General features: G+C 52.2%; 1 protein-coding gene across 1 annotated transcript in view; it reads right to left on the reverse strand.

The window, feature by feature from the left end:
* The window catches only part of MYO15A (myosin XVA), an 83,072-nt gene extending 80,099 nt beyond the window's left edge, over positions 1 to 2,973 (reverse strand). The window contains exons 1-2 of the mRNA XM_029911272.1: positions 1,093 to 2,973; positions 738 to 861 (exon numbers count right to left, since the gene is read on the reverse strand). Coding sequence (XP_029767132.1) covers positions 738 to 861; positions 1,093 to 2,973 — 2,005 coding nt within the window. The remainder of the gene's footprint in view (positions 1 to 737; positions 862 to 1,092) is intronic.
* Positions 2,974 to 21,352: the final 18,379 nt, after the last annotated feature.

A 21,352-nucleotide genomic window follows, 5' to 3' on the forward strand; every position in this document is an offset into this window, starting at 1 on the left:
GGATGGGTGAGGTGAAGAGGGTGCTTTCAGCTCCCCAGGGACAGGATTATGGAGCCCTGGAGGGGCTAAGCTCCCAGGCAGCGTGGCTGGGGTGGTGCCTTGGGGGGTTGAGCCAAACATTTGAAACCTCGATGAGCCGGATTTGAGGGTGGGCTGTGGGGACGGCAGGCTGGAAGGTGGCTCAGCCCTTGTGCTATTGACGTGCTTTAGCACAGGCTGTGGAGACCAACTCCTCTGACTCATGAATGGGTTCTGAGCTGTTGGCCTAGGAGATGACATGGGCTGGAAGGTGGAATCTATAGGTGCTGTGCTCCCAGCGGTGGAGGAGTTTTGTCTCCATGATCGACGAGGAGAGGAGACATTTTCTCTGGCCACTGGAGACCCTGGTCTCCTCAAAGAGGGAGAAGGAGCAGGGGGAGGGCTCTTCATCCTCAGAGAGGATCGCGGTGAGGGAGGGGGACTTCTGGGTCTCATTGGTGACTGGTAAGAGGGAAACTGTGGAGACTTCCCAGTCATGTGGCTACCGAACTGCTGCAGAAAGGGGTTGTTCGTCTCTGGCTTTTGAAAATCCGCCTGTGGCTGGTTAAAGTTGAGCCTTTTCACACTGGGTTTTGGAGAAGGGGGTCTCTGCCACGTAGAAGAATGAGACGGTGGCCTGAGGAGCTCCAGACTGCTTCTGCTTCCTACTCTCCTTAAAGGCTGAGGGGAGGGAGGCCTTTGGGAGTTGTTGTTGTTACTGACTGTGTAATCGAATTTCCTCATAGGCAAGAGAGGTGCCGACTCTAAGGTCTCCATCCCTGCTAATTTATGGCCAAACTTTTTATAGGACGGCTCAATAAATGGATGCCGGTCATGTGATTTCTCCTGGGGGATGTCAAAACGTCTTACAGAGGGCTGTGGAGAAGAGTGATGAAAGCTCTGTCTCTCTGGACTCCTACACTGCCTGCTAAGTTTCGGGGAAGAGGTGGAACTTGGCATGTCGCCGTGTCTAATTGATGGCTGAGGGGAAGGTGGCCTCAGAGGCCCGCTCTCACCAAATGACAAAGATGTTGCCCTCCTTACTGGAGAGGGCGTGGGAGGCCTGCCCTTCACCTCGCTCCCACGGTGTTTTAAAATGGGTTTTGGTTGCGTGAGGGATCTTTGTAAGAACTGCCCTAGGGGGCTCCCACATCCTCGCGGAGAGAAGCTTTGCAAATGCGCCCCCTGGACATTGCCTTGCTGGCCACCAGGGTCGAACCTGCTTCCCATTGACTTTGGAGAGTGAGGCCTTGGAAGCCGGCTGCCATGATCCTGGCCAACACGGCCGTATGTCACTGAGGGTTGGGGATCCCCAACACTGAACTGGGCAAAGGGAGGCGCCAGCGGCTCGTATTCACCGTAGTCATCCTCATCTTGATCTACGCCGGCAAGGGAAATATGCGGAGAAGGAGGGAGGGGAACATCAAGTTTGTCTCTGCCAAATAGCTTCACCTGAGGCCTGGGGAAGAGCCTGAACTTCCTGTTTAACGACAGTTTAGAAGGCAACGTTTCCTCGATCCCCTGCTGCTCAAAGAAGGAAGAATTAGGGAGCATAAAAGGGTAATCTCCATTGTCATCCGCCAACTCCTCTGGCTCATCCATCTCCGTTATATCGTCCAAGGGATACGCATAAGGGTTATAGGAAGACTGAGCTGGAGGGTCCCATTCGTATTCGCTGTAACTGATTTCATGCTGAGGGGAATAATCATCCAGATAGCCCATTTCATCTACCCTCAGGTTGTCGGGCCCTCCAGAAGGACCATATCTGTCTTCAAAAGAGCTGTATGGCCCTGTTTGCTCTTCGTAGTAATCCATATCGCTCCTATATTGGTCATAGGGTTCATATGGTGAATAGCCGGAAGGTGACTCATAATCCTGGTCTTCATAGTCGTAGTCGTCAGACTGGTTTGGCAGTGGATCATCGTAGTAGTCCATGGGCTCTTCATAAAGCTCATATTCTTCTTCCATATCATATCCAGGGTCGTCCTCGTAATCAGATACCCTTCTGTTATGAAAGTCGTGTCGGTCAGTTGGTGCCTGGAGGTAGCGTTCCTCCTCAGGGTAGCCATACTGAGCTGGGGCCTGCGGGTCGTAAAAGCTGCTGTCACCCTGGTAACAGTTGTAATAGTCCAGTGGGACTGCAGGGCCCTCATACCCGCTTGGCCCGGGCTGTGAGAACCTCCCAGAGGGCTGCCTCACAAGGCCGCCATGTTCAAAATTTGGCTGGTAGCCATATTCCTCTTCCCCTTGACCATAGAGCCTCCTGGCTCCAGAGAACCTTTTCATGTTGGCTCGGTGCCTCAGAATCTCGTCCTCTGACGGGAAGGGGAGTTTCTTAGCTCCAATCCTAGAGAGCCAGGCCTCATTCATGGACCTCTCATTGTAGGTAAGCCTGGCCCGTTTGGACAGGAACTTTCTTGTCAGCCAGCTGGTGGCGGCAGCAGCTTTGCTCAGGATCTGAGCCCGGGGTTTGAATTTCTCTTTCGTTCGCCTCCGGCGGAAGAGGCTGCTGAAGAACCCACCCTCCTCCTTAGGTTTCTCGCCGCCCAATCCCAGCCGTATCAGCAGGAAAGAGGGCTTTTTCGGGTTGCCACTGGCCTCCTCTTTCTTCTTCTTCTTCCCTATACTCTTGAAGCGCATCATGAGGTTGGAGGTGGATTTCAGCACTGCCTTGTTCTTCTTCATCTTCTTCTTCGTGCTGTATTTATTCAGCCCCCAGAAAAACCGGGAGGTGTTCTTGAACTGGCCCTTCTTGGAGCGCTTCAGGCCTAGCCTCTTGAAGCCCATGAAGAGCTTGGATGCACTCTTCAGGCTCTTCTTCATTTTGGACTTGGGCGGTTCCACTTCCCTCCTAGCTAGACCAGCCATAGCCTTGGTAGCCCCTTTCAGCTGAGCCTTGGCATGCTCCTTCTTTGCCCCCTTCTTCTTCTTGGCATCATCGCCCGCCAGCCCCATCACCAGGTGGGAGGCACCTTTGAGGTGCAGGTCCTTCTTCTTTTTCTTTGCAGAATAATCTTCCTCCTCCTCCTCTTCCTCCTCCTCTTCCGACAGCACTTTTTTCCCTTTCCCCTGCTTCTTACCAGCCATGGCTTTGGAGGCCTCCTTTTTGTCCTTCCCTTTCTTTTTCTTAGGGTCTTCCTCACTGTCCTCATCTTCGTCCTCCTCCTCCTCCTCCACCATCTCACTCTCCTCATCACTGTCTTCCTCGGCATTGCTCTTCGTTAGTTCAGAGTCCGAGGCCTCCTCCGACTCACTGAGAACCTCCTTCTTCCCCTTCTTGGCATCCTTCCCCTTCTTCTCATCCTTCCCTTTCCCCTTTGCCACTTCCTTCCCCTTCCCCCCTTTGGCATTGCTCTTTCTCCCCTTGACCTCGTCCTTGCCCTTCTTGGCATTGCCACCCTTCTCAGCGGTCTTTTTGGTCTCACCTTTTTTGCCACCCATGCTCCTGGTGTTTCAGGCTCATACTCTAGCCTCCAGGTGCAGCCGTGCCATACGTCACCCACGATCCTGAGTATAGGTGTGGGTTATAACAGTGTCCCCCTGGGCGGTCAATCCCACAAAACCAGGCAGCAGCAAGCCTTCAAAGCCAAACCTTCATGCTGCCCATGCACATTCGTGAGCCAACTGTAACGTCTTCCCAGCAGCAGAAGGAAAGCTTTTCTGCATTGCTCCGAAACAAGGGCATGCAGTGCCAGGAGCTAGTGCTCGTATACAGGGCTTGGTTTTATTTACCGTTGCAGGGTTTCAGTGAGACAGAGCAGTTCTCCATCCTTCCCCTCCTAGGCTTAGTCGTTCCTTCTTAGTCCCCCCTACTGCACTTTAGAATGTGAATGCAGTGTCCCACCGGTGATGAGAACATCCCCTGATACTTGCAGCTGCATCCTCTGGGAGACCCTGCTTCATCCTTCCACTGGGAAGTCCCCGGTCCTGGCTCTTAACATTCCATAACGACTCCTCGGTCAAAATGTCTCATCCCATCCTGCGATGCACCTTTCTGCCAGGCACGGGGAGTTAAGAACTCAAGTTATTGCGACTGTTCTGCTAGACTGTAACTGTATCTCCTTGGCTCCTGGCCGTATGAATAATGCAAGTGGGCTGCCCTGCTTCCACTCAGAGACTCTTCCAAAGGAGACAGAAGAAGCGAAGGAAGAGAACTCAGAAATGGCCTCTGGCCAGCGCTCCAAATGCACTGGCCACAGCAATTGGAAGATAAATCTGGATGAAGGCAAAGAGTGGAAACCATTCTTCTTAGAGGGTGAAATTCACATTCACCGCTAGCAACCTACGCCTTACGTCACCCAAAGGGCTTCAATCAGATAAAGTGATGTGTAGTCTCTCTGCCTAGGGGGTGTATTTTCTCCCAGACAGCATAGGTCTTCTGTTGGTTTTCTCCCCACAGTATTGATCCCCACCAGGGATATCCGCATTAAAACAGGGGCTCTGATTCTCCTCTTGCTCACAGTGCCATAAATCAGGAGTAAATCAGGAGTCACTCGGAGACATACGTGTTCCTAGTGGGAACAGTGTCAGGAGCTTGTCTGCCTCTTTCTCCACCAGGCCAGGAGGCTACATTTACGTGTCAAAATTAGGAGACAATGATCCTGTTACAGAGGGTGGGCCAGATTCAACTTTCATCTACACTGGGGACGGTTGCTGGGGTTGCTCTAACGTAGCTGAGAGCACGACCTCGGTTCAGGAATAAGCAGCAGGGATGGGTGAAATCTAGCCTGAAGACCCTGTTCTCATCCATCATCTTAGCCATTGACAAGGGGAGAACACAAAGGCACAGTCTTCGAATAGGACCTTTCCCATGAGATGTCGGTGACTCGCTCATGTTAAGAAAGCTCAAGTCCTTCAGAGCCAAATTCTGCTCTCACGGCCACGCACCTGCTGACTCCAGTAGGACTGCCTGGGTGAGAGACCTTCACCCTGCGATTTCTTTTTAACCTTGCAAATCTGACAACTGTGGTGAAATTAACCCTCAAGAATAACTGATAAGCATGTGGGTTTTCAAGGGAGCCAATGAAAAGAGCAGGACGGGACATCCTGGTTTATAGAGGGCAGGACCTTCCATCGGGGAGCCTGAATTCCACAGCGTTAGTGACACTGGATCTCCAGCCTTCTCAAACTGCCTAAGGGGACATTGGCGCAAGCAGGCCAAAGGCAATACCATTCAGGGGGATTCAGGTGAGCTCCAAAGTCAATAAACCACAGAGAAAAGGACGGGAGGATTGGAATGATCATAAGCCGCTAGGCACATCCACGCAGCTTTCCGCTGACAGCCTGAGCCCTACAGCAGTTCACATCCCAGGCAGCCTGCACTGACGAGGCAGCTGTCCGCAGCCTGCACACCTGCTAAACGCATGAGCTGCTACAGCTGTGCTTGCACTAAACCTGCCTGGCGGGGGAGGGGGACTGTGACAACTCATAGCCTGTGTGTGGATCAGGCACGAAGGGGGCCCCATAACATACACTCGCCAGTGGATTACACGTGCAGTTAGCAGGGGGATGCAGGAATGCGATCGTGCATGTTTGCTTGTTGTGTGCACAAGATTGTCAGTGAAAGGGCAGGGGGATGTGTGGCGTGCCCGCACGTGACTAGTGTGTTTGCATGGCTGGGGCGTGCACAGGGACAGCAACTGTGGAATGGGAAATCAGAGCCCTGCAAGCATTTGCAGCCGAGCCCTGTTTTCCACCCCCCAGTTTCCCCATCGCCCCCTGCAGGACAATGGGGATAATGCATCCGAAGAAGTGGGCTGTAGCCCACGAAAGCTTATGCTCTAATAAATTTGTTAGTCTCTAAGGTGCAACAAGTACTCCTGTTCTTTTTGCGGATACAGACTAACACGGCTGCTACTCTGAAACATGTGTTTTAAATTTACTTCCCAAGCAGGGTGGAAAGAATACAGAGATCCTGCCACCACCACATGGTCTGTTCTGGAGGACGCTGGTATCTCCTCTAGCATAAGGCAGGCCCTAAGGGCAGCCAGGAAGCCTGGCCAGCTTTCTGCTGGATGGTATAATGCTGCGGATGATTTCTGAACCCTCAGTCTCTGCCAGCTCCCTGTGACATTAATATCACTCCACGGCAAGCCCTGCAGCATGTTTTCTGTGGCCAGTAGCAAATGGCTTAATAGCACCCAGCACTGCTGTGGTTTTTCTATCCCTTCCCCAGGAATTTCAGGCCCCGAGGCCCTTTCTAAGACCCAGAGGTCTGTGCTCCTGGCTCAGGTTTCATAAGGAAAGCAAAGGAGCACATTTCATATCGGAGCGCGACTAACTTGAAATCAGACACTCAAATCTTCCCCAGCCTTCGTGTTCGCTGCGCCGCTCTTATTGCAAATCAGGAGGGCTGCTCTCCTGTGAATTCAGTGGCGGGGGAGGCCCAGCCATGCCTCCTTGGGCCGACGAGCAGCGACCGGGCTTGCTTTTCAGCCAGGCAAAATCGTGCTGAGGATACTTGTTTGCTTTGCAGCATGCTGCCTCCACTCCCAGATCCCCGCGTAGTCAACTCCGCTCCCCCAGTGACTGTTCCTACAGCGCAATGGGCAGCGCTGGGGGAGACGCATTAATAGGTGGGTGCGCCGGAGCGCTCAGGGCCGTGTATGTGGCGCCCTCTGCTGGGAGGACACCAGTCTTAGGCTTTTTTCCCCTTTGCAATGAGGAGAATTGATCCCCACGGAGACAGCAGGGAGCCCTGTTTTCACCTGCAGCCCTTCCTGATTGACCCCTCCTGAGGCTCTTAGGCCCAGAGCCACCAAGGTATTTAGGCTCCTAACTGCCACTGAAATCAATGGGCATCAGGAGCCTAAATCCCTTGGTGGATCGGGGTCGCAGGCGTTACTCACTCCTAGCCTTCACTGAAGTGTGGCCTTGGGTGTTTCACCTGAGTAAAGGCCACCACCTAAAGGGCCAAATCCTCAGCTGGTGTAAATCCACGTCGCTCCACTGAGGTCAGAGCTCCGTCACTTTACACCAGCTGAGGATCGGGCTCGTTAAGGTTTGGACTTCACTCAGGATTCTGAAGGACAATTTTGTGCCTCTCTATGTCCATCGCTGATCTCCAGACCCAAACCCAGCCAGGCTGTGCTGCTTGCCGGCTCGCTGAAAGCCACCCAGCCAGCGAGCATCAGCTGACAGCAGCTCAGGAGGAAGGAGACTGATTAAAAGCAAATGAGCCTTTCATTGCATTCAGGCCTCTCTTACCCAAGCTTCCTAGGGTCAGACAGCTGGTCCTGCTCCAGCTGACCTCAATGGTAAACAGCTCCCATTGACTTAAGGGTTCAGGATCAGGGCCTGTTGAACAAATGGATTCTTGACTATTTGAGCAGGAGTCACAAACAGGCCAGCTCCTCGGGGTGTGTACATGGCAAAGCTCAATAATGGAGCTACGCCAATCTAGGATCGGTGCAAAATCTCACCCCTGCCTAAAGCCCCGGGGAAAAATTCACAAAGAGAACGAAAAATGACCTTTTCTGGAGAGATCTGAAGGTGAGCGCTGCGGAGCTGGAAAGCTGGTCTCTTTCACCAACAGAAGTTGGTCCAATAAAATGTATTACCTTGCCCACCTTGTTCTAGGGAGAGAGAGAGAGAGTGTAGAGCAGTGTTACCAACTCTCACAATTTTAACAAGTCTCACAATCATTGCTGCTTTTTCTTAAAGCTCCAGCTCCTGGAGTCATGGGAATGTGAGAGAATCTTGGCTTGTGATATTACCTCGCCTACCTTGTCTTGTAGGGAGAGAGAGAGACAGGGTGTAGGGGTGTGTATGTGTGTGGGTATAGCGGGGTGGTTACCCCGCTCCTGCCTGGAAGGGCTTAAAACAGCCCTGGCAGAGGGCTGCAGCTCTAAAAGCTGGGCTGATTGGGGAAGTAGCCACAGCTGGGCCACGCCCCAATCAGGCCACAGCTGGCCTGTATAAAAAGGCTGGGAGCCAGAGGCCTAACAGTCTCTCTCTGTACTTAGAGAGAGAGAATGGCCTGGCTGCAGAGAGCTAGACATAGGGTACCTGTCTGGAGCAAGGCTGGGGAGCTCCAGGCTGCGGCCTAGTAGGAGGCCAAGGGGTACTGGGAGTTGCAGAGGGCAGCCCATGGGTAGGCCGAGGCAGCAGGTCCAAACCCAACCTTGCCTGTGATGAGTGGCCTATACTGCAGTCTGCCTCAGGAAGTGGGGGCTAGTTGGTGACTGGTAGTGGCCTTATTCTGAGGTGGGGTAGGGATAGTGGGTGGGGGTTCCCTGGGGAGGGGAGACCCTAGTACTGAGGGGTGTACTGCCAGAGGGCAGCACCCCAGATACAAGGGCACCGGGGTCCGGGAGGGACACGGGGGCCAGAGGACAGGTGGATCACTGGCCTGCAGGGGGCGCTCCAGGATGCTGGAAGAGCTAATTCCCAGAAGAGACCAGCAGGAGGCGCTGCAGGGGTGAGTCTGCCCCTTTACAGTGGGTTATACACAAGGAGTGTGTGTGTGGTGTGTGAACGCAGAGTGTGCGGGAGGGTGATACAGGGGGGAGTGTGGTGTGTGAATGAATGTATAGTGTGTATGGGGGCGGTGGTGCATACGCTCACACTGGTGGTTGCCCTTTTCCACCTTCTTCTATTCATGACTCCCCCACCAATCCTGCAGCTTGCTGCCAGCATCAACTATTAATGACGGACCTGGATTCGAGTGGCTGCAAATTCATGAAAATTTAAGCAGAGATGTTCTAAATTTGTCATTTGTTTCACCCATCTGGATCACCTTCCCACCGAAAAGACACTCAGAGCCACAGTCAGTCGCCTTTACACTAGATTTCAAAGCTGGCCAGCTCTCCTACCCCTGAGATCTCGTCGGCCAGCCAGTATTTTACACGTACAACTGCTGAATGCTAAGTGCCAAGGACATTATCTCCAGGCACGCTGGTGATTTACATGCAAACAGGACATTTTATGAAATGTACGAGCACGTGGACAATAGAGTTTTGTACAGAATCAAGGGAAATCAAGACACCATTCCTTAACGTGAACTAACAGCTTCTATGCAGGGGTTTGTGGCCACTTGATCTGGGACACTGCAGATCCACTAACCACCCCGCTCCCCAGCCTGCTCCCAACCCCTCTCCTTACGCTGGCTGGAGGAGAACCCAGCTTCACCATGCAACCAGACGGTGGAATTCCTGCCTGCCCCTATTGCACTGCCACCCTTCCAACCTGCTGCACACCAAACCCCCATGATCCTATTGAACTGGAGCCTTCTGCAGCCCCTGCTGGCTGGCTTCTGGTTTTCCTCTGTGCACAGTGAGGCAGTGCCTGTCATGGGTACATCCCCTGGTTTTCTGATGGTCTATTTTACATGGTTGTTGTAAAGAATGAACAGAGGAAACAAGGCTGGAGCATTGCCAAGTGGCTGCGTTAAACAAAGACAGGGCAGGCCCATGCAAAAAAGTCAGCCTCAGTGTTGCCAACCCCAAATACTCAAAAATGATGGGATTGGTTTAATAATCATAAGATTATTTTAAAAATTGAGTTCTTTTTATTTGCTCTCTGGTTGGTGAGCCTTTAGGGTGCACTGGCTTCACCTTTTCACGCTGTTTTCAGCACCCATGAGGGCTGACACTTTAAAAAAAAGCCAAGAGTCTCATATATTCCCATGACTCCAGGAGCTGGAGCTTTAAGAAAAAGCAGCAATGATTGCGAGACTCATGTTAAAATTGTGAGAGTTGGTAAAACTGCTCTATACTCTGTCTCTCTCTCTCCCTAGAAGACAAGGTAGGCGAGGGAATATCTTTTATTGGACCGACTTCTGTTGGTGAAAGAGACCAGCTTTCCAGCTCCGCAGCGCTCACCTTCGGATCTCTCCAGAAAAGGTCATTTTTCATTTTCTTCTTGAATTTTTCCCCTGGGGCTTTAGACAGAGGTGAGATTTTGCACCGATCCTAGATTGGCGTAGCTCCATTATTGAGCTTTGCCATGTATACACACCGAGGAGCTGGCCTGTTTGTGACTCCTGCTCAAATAGTCAAGAATCTCTTTGTTCACACAGGCCCTGATCCTGAACCCTTAAGTCAGTGGGAGCTTTTTACCACTGAGGTCAGCTGGACCAGGAGCAGGCTCCTATGCCAAATGCTGACAGACCCTAGGAAGCTCTGGGTAAGAGAGTTCTGAATGCAATGGAAATGCCACTTTTCCCCAATGCACGGGGTCTGCATTGCAGAGAGCTCATGCCGGGACTCTGTACTCCCTGCTCTGTGGAGCATTGATCCATGGTATGTGTCTATGTATGGCCATGTGTACAGAGAAGGCTGCTGGTGGGTTGGAGGAGTAGCAGGGCATGGGCAGCGGATCCAATAAGTGCCGACCCACTAGACCTGAGCGCCGCACTAGGGGAGTACCGAGGGCAGGGCTCCTCACGTCTCCTGTAACAATGATAATCTCTCTTAGCAGCTACCACCATGCAGGGAGTTGAGTTCCTTACCCACCTGCAGGAACACTTTGCTTACCTGCAAATCTGACATCAGGAATTATAACATTCAAAAACCAGTAGGAGAACACTTCAATCTCTCTGGACACTCAATAACAGACTTAAAAGTGGCAATTCTTCAACAAACAACTTCAAAAACAGACTCCAACGAGAAACTGCAGAACTGGAATTAATTTGCAAACTGGACACCATCAAATTAGGCCTGAATAAAGACTGGGAGTGGATGGGTCACTACAAAAACTAATGTCCCCCTGCTGATACTCACACCTTCTTGTCAACTGTTGAGAATAGCCCACTTCCACCTTCATTGAATTGGCTCATTAGCACGGACACCCCACTTGGTAAGGCAACTCCCATCTTTTCATATGCTGTGTATGTATACCTCCCTACTGTATGTTCCACTCCATGCATCTGATGAAGTGGGTTTTAGCCCACGAAAGCTTAGGCCCAAATACATTTCTTAGTCTCTAAGGTGTCACAAGGACTCCTCGTTGTTTTTGCTTACCGAAATTCAACATTTACCCACAGATCTAGTATGGCAGCAGCCATGCTTGCCTTAAGTGTTGGCCAATTGTATATGTCAGTGTGGCCCTTTGCAGGACAGAATATCTGACCTGTTCAATAGATTGTGTCACCATCTAGAGGCCACAGCCTGCTGAGGCTACAAATCCTACGCAGCTAACAGTGATTTGATTTGGGTCAAATGGCTTTAACCTGTGTTTTTTGGAGCAAAGGTCCTAAGTTTTGTCTCCAATGCTGCACATGAGCCATTTGGCTAGCAATGGCAATGTCCACTGAATGGACCACGTGGCTTCCTTACACATTTAAACTCATGGTCTCATTTCACATAGGCCACCAAACAGCCGTCAGATGGGTCTCTACAGCCCCACACTGGGTTTGATTGGGTGAACTACAAATCCCCGTATTAATGCCCGGACCCAGCTAGCCTCCCTTACATTGTTATTTTGAGCACAGAGCTGGGAGACCTTTTTCATATGAAACTTTTTTTGGCAAAAAATAGAGTTGGTGACATCAACATACATTGCGAATTTGTGCCAGTTTCAGCAAAAATTTTTTTTGGTTTAAAAAAAAAAAAGGCCAAAAAGTCAAAACGTTTCAATTTTTTTTTTAAATTACTTTTAATTTCAAAATTTCTTTTAAAAAATGCTCTGTGCGCCTGCCCCACACTGGGCTCTAAGGGGTTAATAGAGCCCTAGGGTGGCAGAGAGGCAGCTGATCAGAGAAGGGTTGAAGGGAGCAGCCAATCAGGGCCAAGCAGACCCATTTAAAAAAGGGAGCTGCAGGGCAGAGGAAGGCAGTTCTCTGCTGGGAGCCCAGGGAGGAAGGACTGTGTCTCTGGAGGGCTGAGAGACCTGCAGGCACCCTGGACAGAGTAGTGCTGCTAGCAGGGACTGGGGGAGTGAGAGACAGCTCCTGGCTGGCTGATGGGGTTTGCAGGCTGAGGCCCTGAGGCAAGGGCAAAGAGAATACCAGGGGCCACAAGGAAGTGGCCAGACAATTTGTTGCAGTAGCCACTAAGGGAAATGGCTGAATAGTGGACTGCAAGTCCCCTGGAATGGGGGAGCACATCCTGTGACACAGCCAGAGGACTGTGTCGCTGAAGAGGATGCCGCCGTCCTTGGAGAGACATGGGTTATAGAGCAAGAGTGACGGCGGCAAGGCACCACCCGAAGAGGGCACACTACCATGCAGAGCTAATTCCCAGGACAGCCAGCAGGAGGCGCCGGAGTGGTGCCAAATCAAACCAAAACATTTTGTTTCGGGTCAAATTAAACTTTTTTTTTTTTGACCTGAAACAAACATTTTTTGACTTTTCGATTCGCTGAAAAGGTGGGTTTTGGTTCTACCTGAAACAATTACCACCCCCCCTCTCCGTTTTTTGGAGTTGCCAGCAAACCGAAAAATCCATTATTCTCCCAGCGCTATTTGATCAATGTTCTCTCTGTGACTGAGTGGTGGGTTAAAGCAAGATCTGTATTTAGGATCAGCAGAACTCAGAGAAATCAAGATTAAGCTGATTTCTGCCTGTTACCCTTCAATATAATTCGATCACAAAGACTGCAGCCTAGGGAATATTTTTAGTGAAGGGAAACAGAAGTCATCTGGACTCAGCTGGAATAGGAGGCTCCTGTGGAGACACCTTTAATTTCGTGCTTGGAAGCTCCGGCAAGGAGGCATCGGTGGAGAAGGTTTATCAAAGGCAGAGGATTAGCATAGCTGCAGAAAAGCAAGGGCATGGACCAGGGAATAAAATGGCAGCTGGGGACAGACAACCTGGGAGTGCATCTGTGCAGATAATTAGATATCAGTACAATCTCTGTAGGGCTGATATTAAGACTAATTCAACCAAAAATTATCATTTGACTCTAACAGACTCCAAGACTTCAACGGGGACAGGAGCGTGTCCTAAGGGCTTGTCTGCCCTACGGGGTCTACAACGGCATAGCTGGAGATCTGCCACGGTAACACCACAGTGTAGACGCCTCCTACAGCAACAGAAGGGGTTTTCCCATCGCTGTAGGAATGCCACCTCCCCAAGCCACGATAGCTAAGCTGGGTCAACAGGAGCATTGCATTCCCTCCGTCGACCTAGCCACGGTTACACCCGGGGTTAGGTTAGCTTAACTACGGCACTCGGGGGGGTGAATTCTTCGTAGCTATGTCAATCTACATTTGCAGTGTAGAGCAGGCCGAAGGAAGGGGGGCGGTGAGCTGGGGAGTTGCTCCAGAGCAGTGCTTGCTGTGCAGGGGGCACTGTATCTTGCATGCCCCTAGATTTACGCTTCTTAAAGGGACACGCTCAAGAGTCCGAGGCTGGAAGATCGACCTGATCCTGCAAAGCCAGCTGCTTGCCGGGCTGCAAACACCAATCTAAACCACACCAAGGCACGGCTTCCCGAGACTCTCAGTAACCGGTGCTAGGCCCTGCCCTAGGGGAAAAGGCCTTGGTGCCTGGAGAGTGCAGCCAACCTAGTGCACGGCACATAGCGACAGACAGAGCTGCACAGACACCTCCTCACCCGGCGGGACCGAGCCGGAAATACAACTCCCACAAGAGTCTGAGTCTGCCTCCACTGCAAACCCAGCTCGGTGGCGACTGGAAGGTATGTCCCCCCCCCCCCCCCCCGATACCTGCCTACTGGCCCTCCCTGTGCAAAATGAGTGTGCCAAAATGAGCCCAGTCAAATCCACCCTCACAACCGGCAATAACTGGTCCCCTTGTTAGCAGCTGCAGTAGACAGGCCAAGCGTAGGATGGGGCATGGAGACCCACAGTCCCTCTGATGCCTGCAGGTGAGCCCTATAGCTCAGGGCTGAGGCTCCAGGGCAGGGTGCCTGTCTCTCAGCACACAGTGAGGTGGCCCACGCTCATGTTTTCTGAATAAAAAAGGGACTTATCTCCAGCGCTCCAAGGATTTCCCATCAGCCTCCCGGCCAGGGGCGCAAGGAGGGGGGGGAAGGAGGCCCAGCCCCCCGCCCCCTCCAGGCCACAGATGCCAATCAGCCCTGCCTGAGGTTCTCTGGGGCTTGAACCCCAGAGCTGCACCCTGCAGGGGTCTGCAGAGAAACACTGGCTGGGTGGCTTCATGGCGCACGCGTGGTGTGTGGGATCGTGGGCTCCGCCTGAGGCTGCCCTGGCCCAGCATGGAGCTGCTCAACAGCTGAGCTTTCCTCCGTGGCTGTGAGGGCGGCCGAGTCTGCAGCGCAGCGTGCTGGAGCGATCCAGGCCATTGATCCAGCACGGTGACCCATGGCTCTGAGGTGGGGACAGGTCAGGTGGGAGGAGCTGGGGTGGACGGAGGCTTGAGGAGATGATGGTCCCTAACAGGGGAAGCCTCCCATACCTCTGTGCTTCCCCATCAGGCGCTTGGCCCTGGGGAGACGCACACCCCCAGCCCCCTCCTTAGGAAAACCCTGGCTTGCCTGTCAGCTGTGGCCGGACAGGGGGTTCTGTGACTGTGGGGCCCTCTGCTGCCCACGCGCACATCTGGGCAGAGTTCCTTGGAGGACTCTGTGTCAGAGCAGCGGGCGTTGTCCCGACTCTCTGCTCGCTGTCCCCTTCTGCTGCCCACATTTTGGCCCTCTGACCTGCACCCTGTGAGGTTTTTGTCCCCCAAACTCAGCCGAATTCTGAGTTCTGTCAGTGGCCTCTCCCTCCTCAGAGGGGCTGGGGCCTTTCTATGTTCTGGTTGGCTCCGCCCAGGATTTAAATCCGCCAGCACATTTCCCAAGCACCAAAGCGCCATGGACAATTTAAATTAAAGGCCCAAATTTAATTCAAACTCAATTTAAATTCCATGTCCAACACCATCTTTTTTTTTTTTTTTTAAGGGGGCGGAGGAAAGGGACTCCTCATGGTGGACTATGACTGGTATTCGGTCTAGAGAAAACATTCTGACGAGAAGTAACTACACAATGAAGATAAATCAACTCACCTTAAAGCCAGACTGAGTTCAATCCCATCGAACTCTCCAGCCAGCCACACCTGACATGCAAACCAGGATGCAATCGCCTTGATGCTTTAGGCTGATTACAGTGCAGGGCAGATAAAAGTGGCCTTTGGACTGCTTGGGTTTGAGACAGGGACATAGCACCCCCTTCCTGTGCTAGATGGTGGGGGAAGAGGGCGGGGGGCTATGCCAGCAGATATAGGGGACACCAGCCATTGGGCAGAGAACAGAGACTATTCCACCTTCCCCAGGTCAGATGTCATACTGATCAATTGCTGAGAACAATAAATGCTGCCCTGCCTTGAGAAGCAAGAGGATCATTGCCCGTCAGGACCAGATTAAGGCAGGGAGACTCTAGGCCCATGCCTAGGGCCCAGCTGCTGGAGTCATGTGATCAGTTCAGAATCTCAGTTTCATTTAAAGAAAAAGTTATGTTTCTATCCCTCAAGGGAAGCAAAGAAACACTCTGTTCACATTTTAGTTTAGCAGACACCTGCCTGAGTCTGCAGACAGCCACTCCAACTGCTCCAAGAGAAGTGAAAACTGCCCAATTTAGCTGAACTCTGTTGCCATCCTAAGAAGGGGCGGGCCACAGCAAGGGGGTCAGTGTGGCTTGTACCTATGGCGCCAGATTGCCTTAATTCTGCCCTGGTAGTGATAACTAAAGGGGGAAGGGTCTGACAGCCTGCCTAGCCAGACGCTGAGTTATCAGCAGGCTGAGCCCAGACTTGCATACGGAGGGAGAGGAAATGCGCTCTCTGCAATCTAAGAGCTCTGTGACTTTCTTGCACCTAACCCTAGGATCCAAAGCCCGCTAAAGTCAATGCAGAGATTCCCCTGGAGTCCAAGGGGCAGGGATCAGGCAAGCCATGGCTGGAGCTCGGGCTGGATTTGTTCTGTATATCCTCGCTCTTCTTAACAGATCCCGTTTTAATGGGTCTCCAGCTGCTGGTTGGGGAGTGCCATGCAGAGCACTCCAATGAGGAAAGGCCCTCAATCCCCAAAGTCAGGGAAGGAAAAGGGGGGCCTAGACCCTCCCATCCCCCCTCAGGGCTCTGGGTCCAAAGGAGCATGGACAAAGGAGCCTCTCCCCCATACCGAATTTGTGTTGCTAGCAGGACTGCTTCCATTGGCCCTCTCAAACTGAGCAGAAGTGGGTGGAGGTGAGTGGGGTAGACAGATGCATCATGCCAGGACAGGGCCACTTTCCCACCTGCAAACCTTGGCAGCATCCCATTAATCAACCCTCCCCAGGGTGGTGGCTGCAGTGTCACTGCTCAGCATTTGTGGAGATTAGGGGACATCAGCATGCGGGCAGGGGACCGGACTCGATGACCTCTCGAGGTCCCTTCCAGTCCTAGAATCTATGAATCTATGAATCAGCAGGGTGTATTTGGGCTGTAGGACAGAGACCACATGCTGGGCTGTCTAATCCGCTTAGCACATGGGGCTGGCTGGCAGGTGTCACAGTAAGGATACAGGGGGGAACAGGCAGGGTTTACCAGGAGCTGTTTCTCACTGGATCTTTGCAGGTGTGAGAATTGGAGGACACAGAGGGATCAGAGGTCACTACGGGCCACTTTGTGATGGACAGGGTGGGACTTGCTGTATTGACCAGTGCCTAGAGTCAGGGATAGTCAAATAATGGTCTCTAACACCTCACTGCAGTACCACAATGGTGACACCCATTAAAGGGTTAATTTAGTGCCCTAAATTGCCAGGGCACAGGGCACTGCCCTCAGGGTAGGTCCGGCCAATGAGAGTGTTTTCTAGCGGTAGTGATTCTACCTTGTGCTTCATAGGTGGAGGGCAGCGTCACCAACAAACTATGAGTGGAGGTCTGTGACCTGCTGGCAGCTGGAATTAGCTCTCTCCATGCTGCTCCCCTAGTGGCAATTAGCTCCTCATAGAGCAGCTGTTACTTTTCGAAATCACAGCTGGATCCTGTTATACTTCTCCTCCAAATGCAAAACACTTATCGGTCATGCTTCTGGAATCTGATTGGCTAGTGCAGCCAGCCTAACGTTATTCCCAATAACCACCCGCTGCCGTAGCCAATGAGATTCCAGGCTCTTGAATGTGCCATAATGTATCGCATCTTATGGAACAAAACAAGATTGTGCCAGCCCACAAAAGACACAGAGATGCCCTCAGCTTTCATACCACCAACAAAAAAATCACACCAAAAAGTTTACATCTGACCGATGACCTCATCAGAGGCAGCAGTGACACCATAGCCTTGAAACGCGGCCTTGTAAAATGTAAATAAAAACCCAAACGTCTTTTACAGCTGTGCCTGAGATCCCTTTCTGGGCATGCTCCCGACCACGAGCTGTTCACAGCTGACGCGTCCTCATGAAATCTTGTTCTGCACAATCCCTCGTGAAAAGGGCCGTGCCTGAGGTCTACCTGATGGGATAGTCGCCCTAAGCAAATACATGTGATCACGGCACCCTCTAGTGGCTAAGCTGTGCTGCCTTCTTCAAAAGAGGCCCTTCCAGCTGGGTGAGGAATGCTGCCATTGGGCTTCCAAGGGAATTCCAGCTACTCTTCCTTTGCAAAACCCCATGGGTAAGTTAACCCTAGCTAGCAGAACTATTCTCCAAGGTATACCAGGGACTCCTCTGCCCCATTCCCCACACACACACACACCCCACAAAACCCTCCCACACTGGTATAAGCCTCTAGCATCGAGCGCACAGCACGGTCTCTACCTGCCAGAGCACATGACCCTGTGCTCTCAGTCACTGTGCTGTAACTAGGTCTATATGCTGACGCCATCAAACATCTGTTCCTGCAGGGAAGTGCCTCATCTCCTGCGAGCAATGATTTACTTCTCATTGTTGCACTTCTATGCTCTGGGAGACCCCGGCCACAGAGCTGTCTCCCGCCTGGCTGCCGACTAGCAGGAAGCCCTCCCCCAGGGTTGCCAGTCCTAGAAGCCGTCTCCTCTAGTTCTGTCCAGTTGGATGTGATGCAGATCGCTCCGTTGCTGGGTACAGCACCCCGAGATCTGTGAGAGACCCTGCCTGAGCCGGTCACGAAATGCTAAGACTTACCTTCAGGAATCAGAGCCACCGTGCCCCTGCCAGCCACCACGAATTACACCCCTGAGCCAGATACACAGTCCCCATAGCAACCCCCGGCAAATCCGCACTGCCAGAGAGCACGAGGTCAAGAGCCCGTCAGGTGAGTCAAATCTGCCCCCAAAACCAAGGCAACAGGAGGAAGCTAAAAGCCCACAAGGGGCTGGGAGCTTAAAATGGGTCCAAGGTGAAGGGCAGGGTGAGGCCAGCTGACCTAAGGGAGCTCTTCCAGTGCTCTAGCTTCTGTCGCAGGCTGCTTTCTGCCACCACACCTGAGCTCTTAACAACTGGTGCTTCCCCTCAGACATGCCATCTAATCCCCCCAGCCGGGCATGGCCAATGCCAGCTCGCCGGCTGAAAGGGAGCTCTGGCGTCACAGCCGGCAGGAGTAAATAACAGAGACAATGAACTCTGACAAGCCGTGCTCTCCAGCCCACGCTGGGACAGTCCAGCCATTCTCCTCCTCCTCAGGCAGCCGCACAGAGGAGAGGGCTCTGGGACAGCACGGGAGGGCAGGCCCTTGCTAGCCAGCCTTTCACAGCTTCTCCTTTGGGGTGCAAGGATTTCTGTTGTGCGTGGGACCAGTCACCAGTGTGGATCAGATCAGAGGTCCCTCTCTCCCAGTATCCTGTCTCTGACAATGGCTAATGCCTGATATTTCACCACAGCAGGCCGCTGTGGGATAACCTAGTGCTTTTAACGCTGCAACTGGGTTCTGTCCAGGCTTACAGCAGCTGACCCATTAGACCTGCGAAGGGTTAACACGTGAAACAAACAGGTGAAAAGCAGCCCCCTCTGCCTTTGGCTGGGCTTTCCTCCCCTGTGCATTCACACTGGCAAACCCTCTGGGTGCCTCTCTCTCCAGCAGCAGTGGCTGCATCACCGCTGATCCACACAGGAGAGAGAAGAGACTTTCCCCTTTGGCCCCTGGGTGGACAGTTCCTGCAATCCCAAAGAGTTAACTCTTGGAGATGGGGGCATATGGCTACACTGCCCTGCCTGGGGCATTCTCGTGTCTGGCAGCTTGGCAATCCACAGCGCATGGGCTTAGACAGAGGTCAGTCCTTCTCTGCAGTCACGAGAGCCACTTTCAATACCTGGGAAAGGGTTAACTTACCCATGGGTCCAGTTCTCCCTAGTGCTAACGGTGGTGTCGTGCCCTGGGGTATGGTCAGCCTACGAGAGCCTGTTTTGACACTGGCATGTTTGTATTTTGATCCCGGAGTGCTGAGTCCAACTTGGCTGGGCAACCTGGGCACACGGGGAGTGGCAGGGGGTGGTGCATGGATGGAAGCAGAGAGAACTGGTGTCAGCCCTTGCCAGCTGGCTCCCGAGGTTCCCACTGAGCTCCGTGGAATTGGTCTTTCTCTTCATAAAATTGACTCTTTCTTTTTTGAACTCACCTTCGGGCTCTTTGCTGCACTGACTCCAAACGCACCTCTCTTGCTTTCGGAAGTAAGAGAGACCCTGGTTTTAGACTCGCTGACTAGAGAGGAGATGGGAGCCACCCCTGTTTCCATTATAAGAGATCCTGTGCGCTGAATGAGGCAGGGCTCCGGGGGATAAAATAGTACGTGATCATGTCATTAAAGACTGTATCGTAATGCATACGCACAAGGGAACTGAATTAAGGTTGCACAGGCAACTTAATTCTGGCATTTCCTAGCTTTTGAGTGCTTGACTTTGCAACCTTAATAACCATCTTTTAATGTCATTGTTACTGTAATATTAACTTAGATGTATAAAAAAACCAGACATTAGAAACACCTTTCCTGAGCCCTGACTGCCTCTTCCAATAGTTAATGTTCCGTGATCAATCAGATCACATTAACCCATTCAAACCCACTGCCAGGAGATTCCCCACAGCTCTTCTCCACTCAGCAACCAGAGAACCTTTCGGACAGATGGCTCTCTCCCGTGAGCAGCTCCCAGACACCGTCTGCTGTTCAGATCTATATTGTTCTAGAGCATTTTTGCTGGGGGATTTTCCCAGGTGTGGCGAGCAATGTTTTTCCTCAAGAAAGAAAGGGCATTTTCATAGCCCTGAAGGTTGGGATTTTCAAATAAACCTAAGGGAATTAGGTGCCTAGATATTCCAACTCCATTGGACTCGCTCAAAAATCCCAATAAAATGTCTCAGTTGCTGCTTAATCAGGAAACCATTAGCAATGAACAACAGCTTTGTTGACCCTACCAGCTGATGAACCATGCTGCATATCCTGATGAATCAGTAGTTGGTGCACGCACCATCAATTCTTTCTCTCTCAACACACACGCACATACACACACACAGACACAAAACCCCCTGTTTTAATTAGCACTCCTGTAATGGGATGGAGGAAACCATCAGTTTCCTTTTGAATTTAGAAACCTGGGCGAGGAACCAAAGGCACTGGAAGGAAAAAAGAAAGGGAGAGAGAAAGAAACCGCGGTAAGTGATGGAGATTGCCATTGGCACAGCTACCAGAGCAGTTGCCATGGTTTTCCCCAGAAGAGCCATTTTGCTCACCCGTGATAAGGGCCCTCCAGGAGGGAACCAGCTGCCGAGAGATAGGGAGAGGCAGTGGGCAGCTGGCACAGTGCGAGCTCCTGGATCTGCTCCCCCGCAGCTGCCTCTTGTATATGCGCACACAGAGGTTACGCGTCTCTCTCAAACCCACCCACCCCTCAGAGGTTAGACACCCATTCCATGCCTGTTCCCCCCCCCATCACACTCACACACACACACACATCCCTGCTGAATATTGCTCTTCCTCTACTTTCTGTGGCCTTTGTCGTTTCTGTTCACACAGGAAGCCGGAGGCCCAATCCCACCAGACTCCTTAGACGCCCCTTCTCCTGGCCCTTTCTAAATGTAAAGCGCCCACGTGCTCTCCTAAGCTCTCCAGTTGCTTTTCCTCTGGCCCCCATCCCTACAGCACTGGGCACCTGACACACCCCAGTGATTTACCCTCCCCATGCCCCGGCAGGAGACACATCTCATCCTCCCCCTTTCCTGGCATCCCCTAGGCCCCAGCCCTGGGGTCACTAGGCTCCCACTCACAGCAATTGTGCTATCACCGTGTAAGGTGCTGGATATGCTTCAGGCTCCTAAGTAACTCAGGTGCTGTTGTTTCCCCATCTCTAACATGCAGCCCCCAGCTCCTACATAGATTTTAAAATGCTGGGGGAAATGCCTCTGGGGTGAGTGCTAAGGAGTTACACCAGGGGTGAGTTGACACAGCGGGCCACATTCTGAGATCACAGCTGTCAACCCGGAGTAACTTCATTGATTCTTCTGGAGATGCTCTGGATTTGCACCCGTGTAACTGAGATCAGAAT

The sequence above is a fragment of the Terrapene carolina genome, unplaced genomic scaffold, assembly GCF_002925995.2.
Source record: "Terrapene carolina triunguis isolate 2854851 unplaced genomic scaffold, T_m_triunguis-2.0 Scaffold93, whole genome shotgun sequence".
In the NCBI taxonomy this organism is placed as follows: Eukaryota; Metazoa; Chordata; order Testudines; family Emydidae; genus Terrapene; species Terrapene triunguis.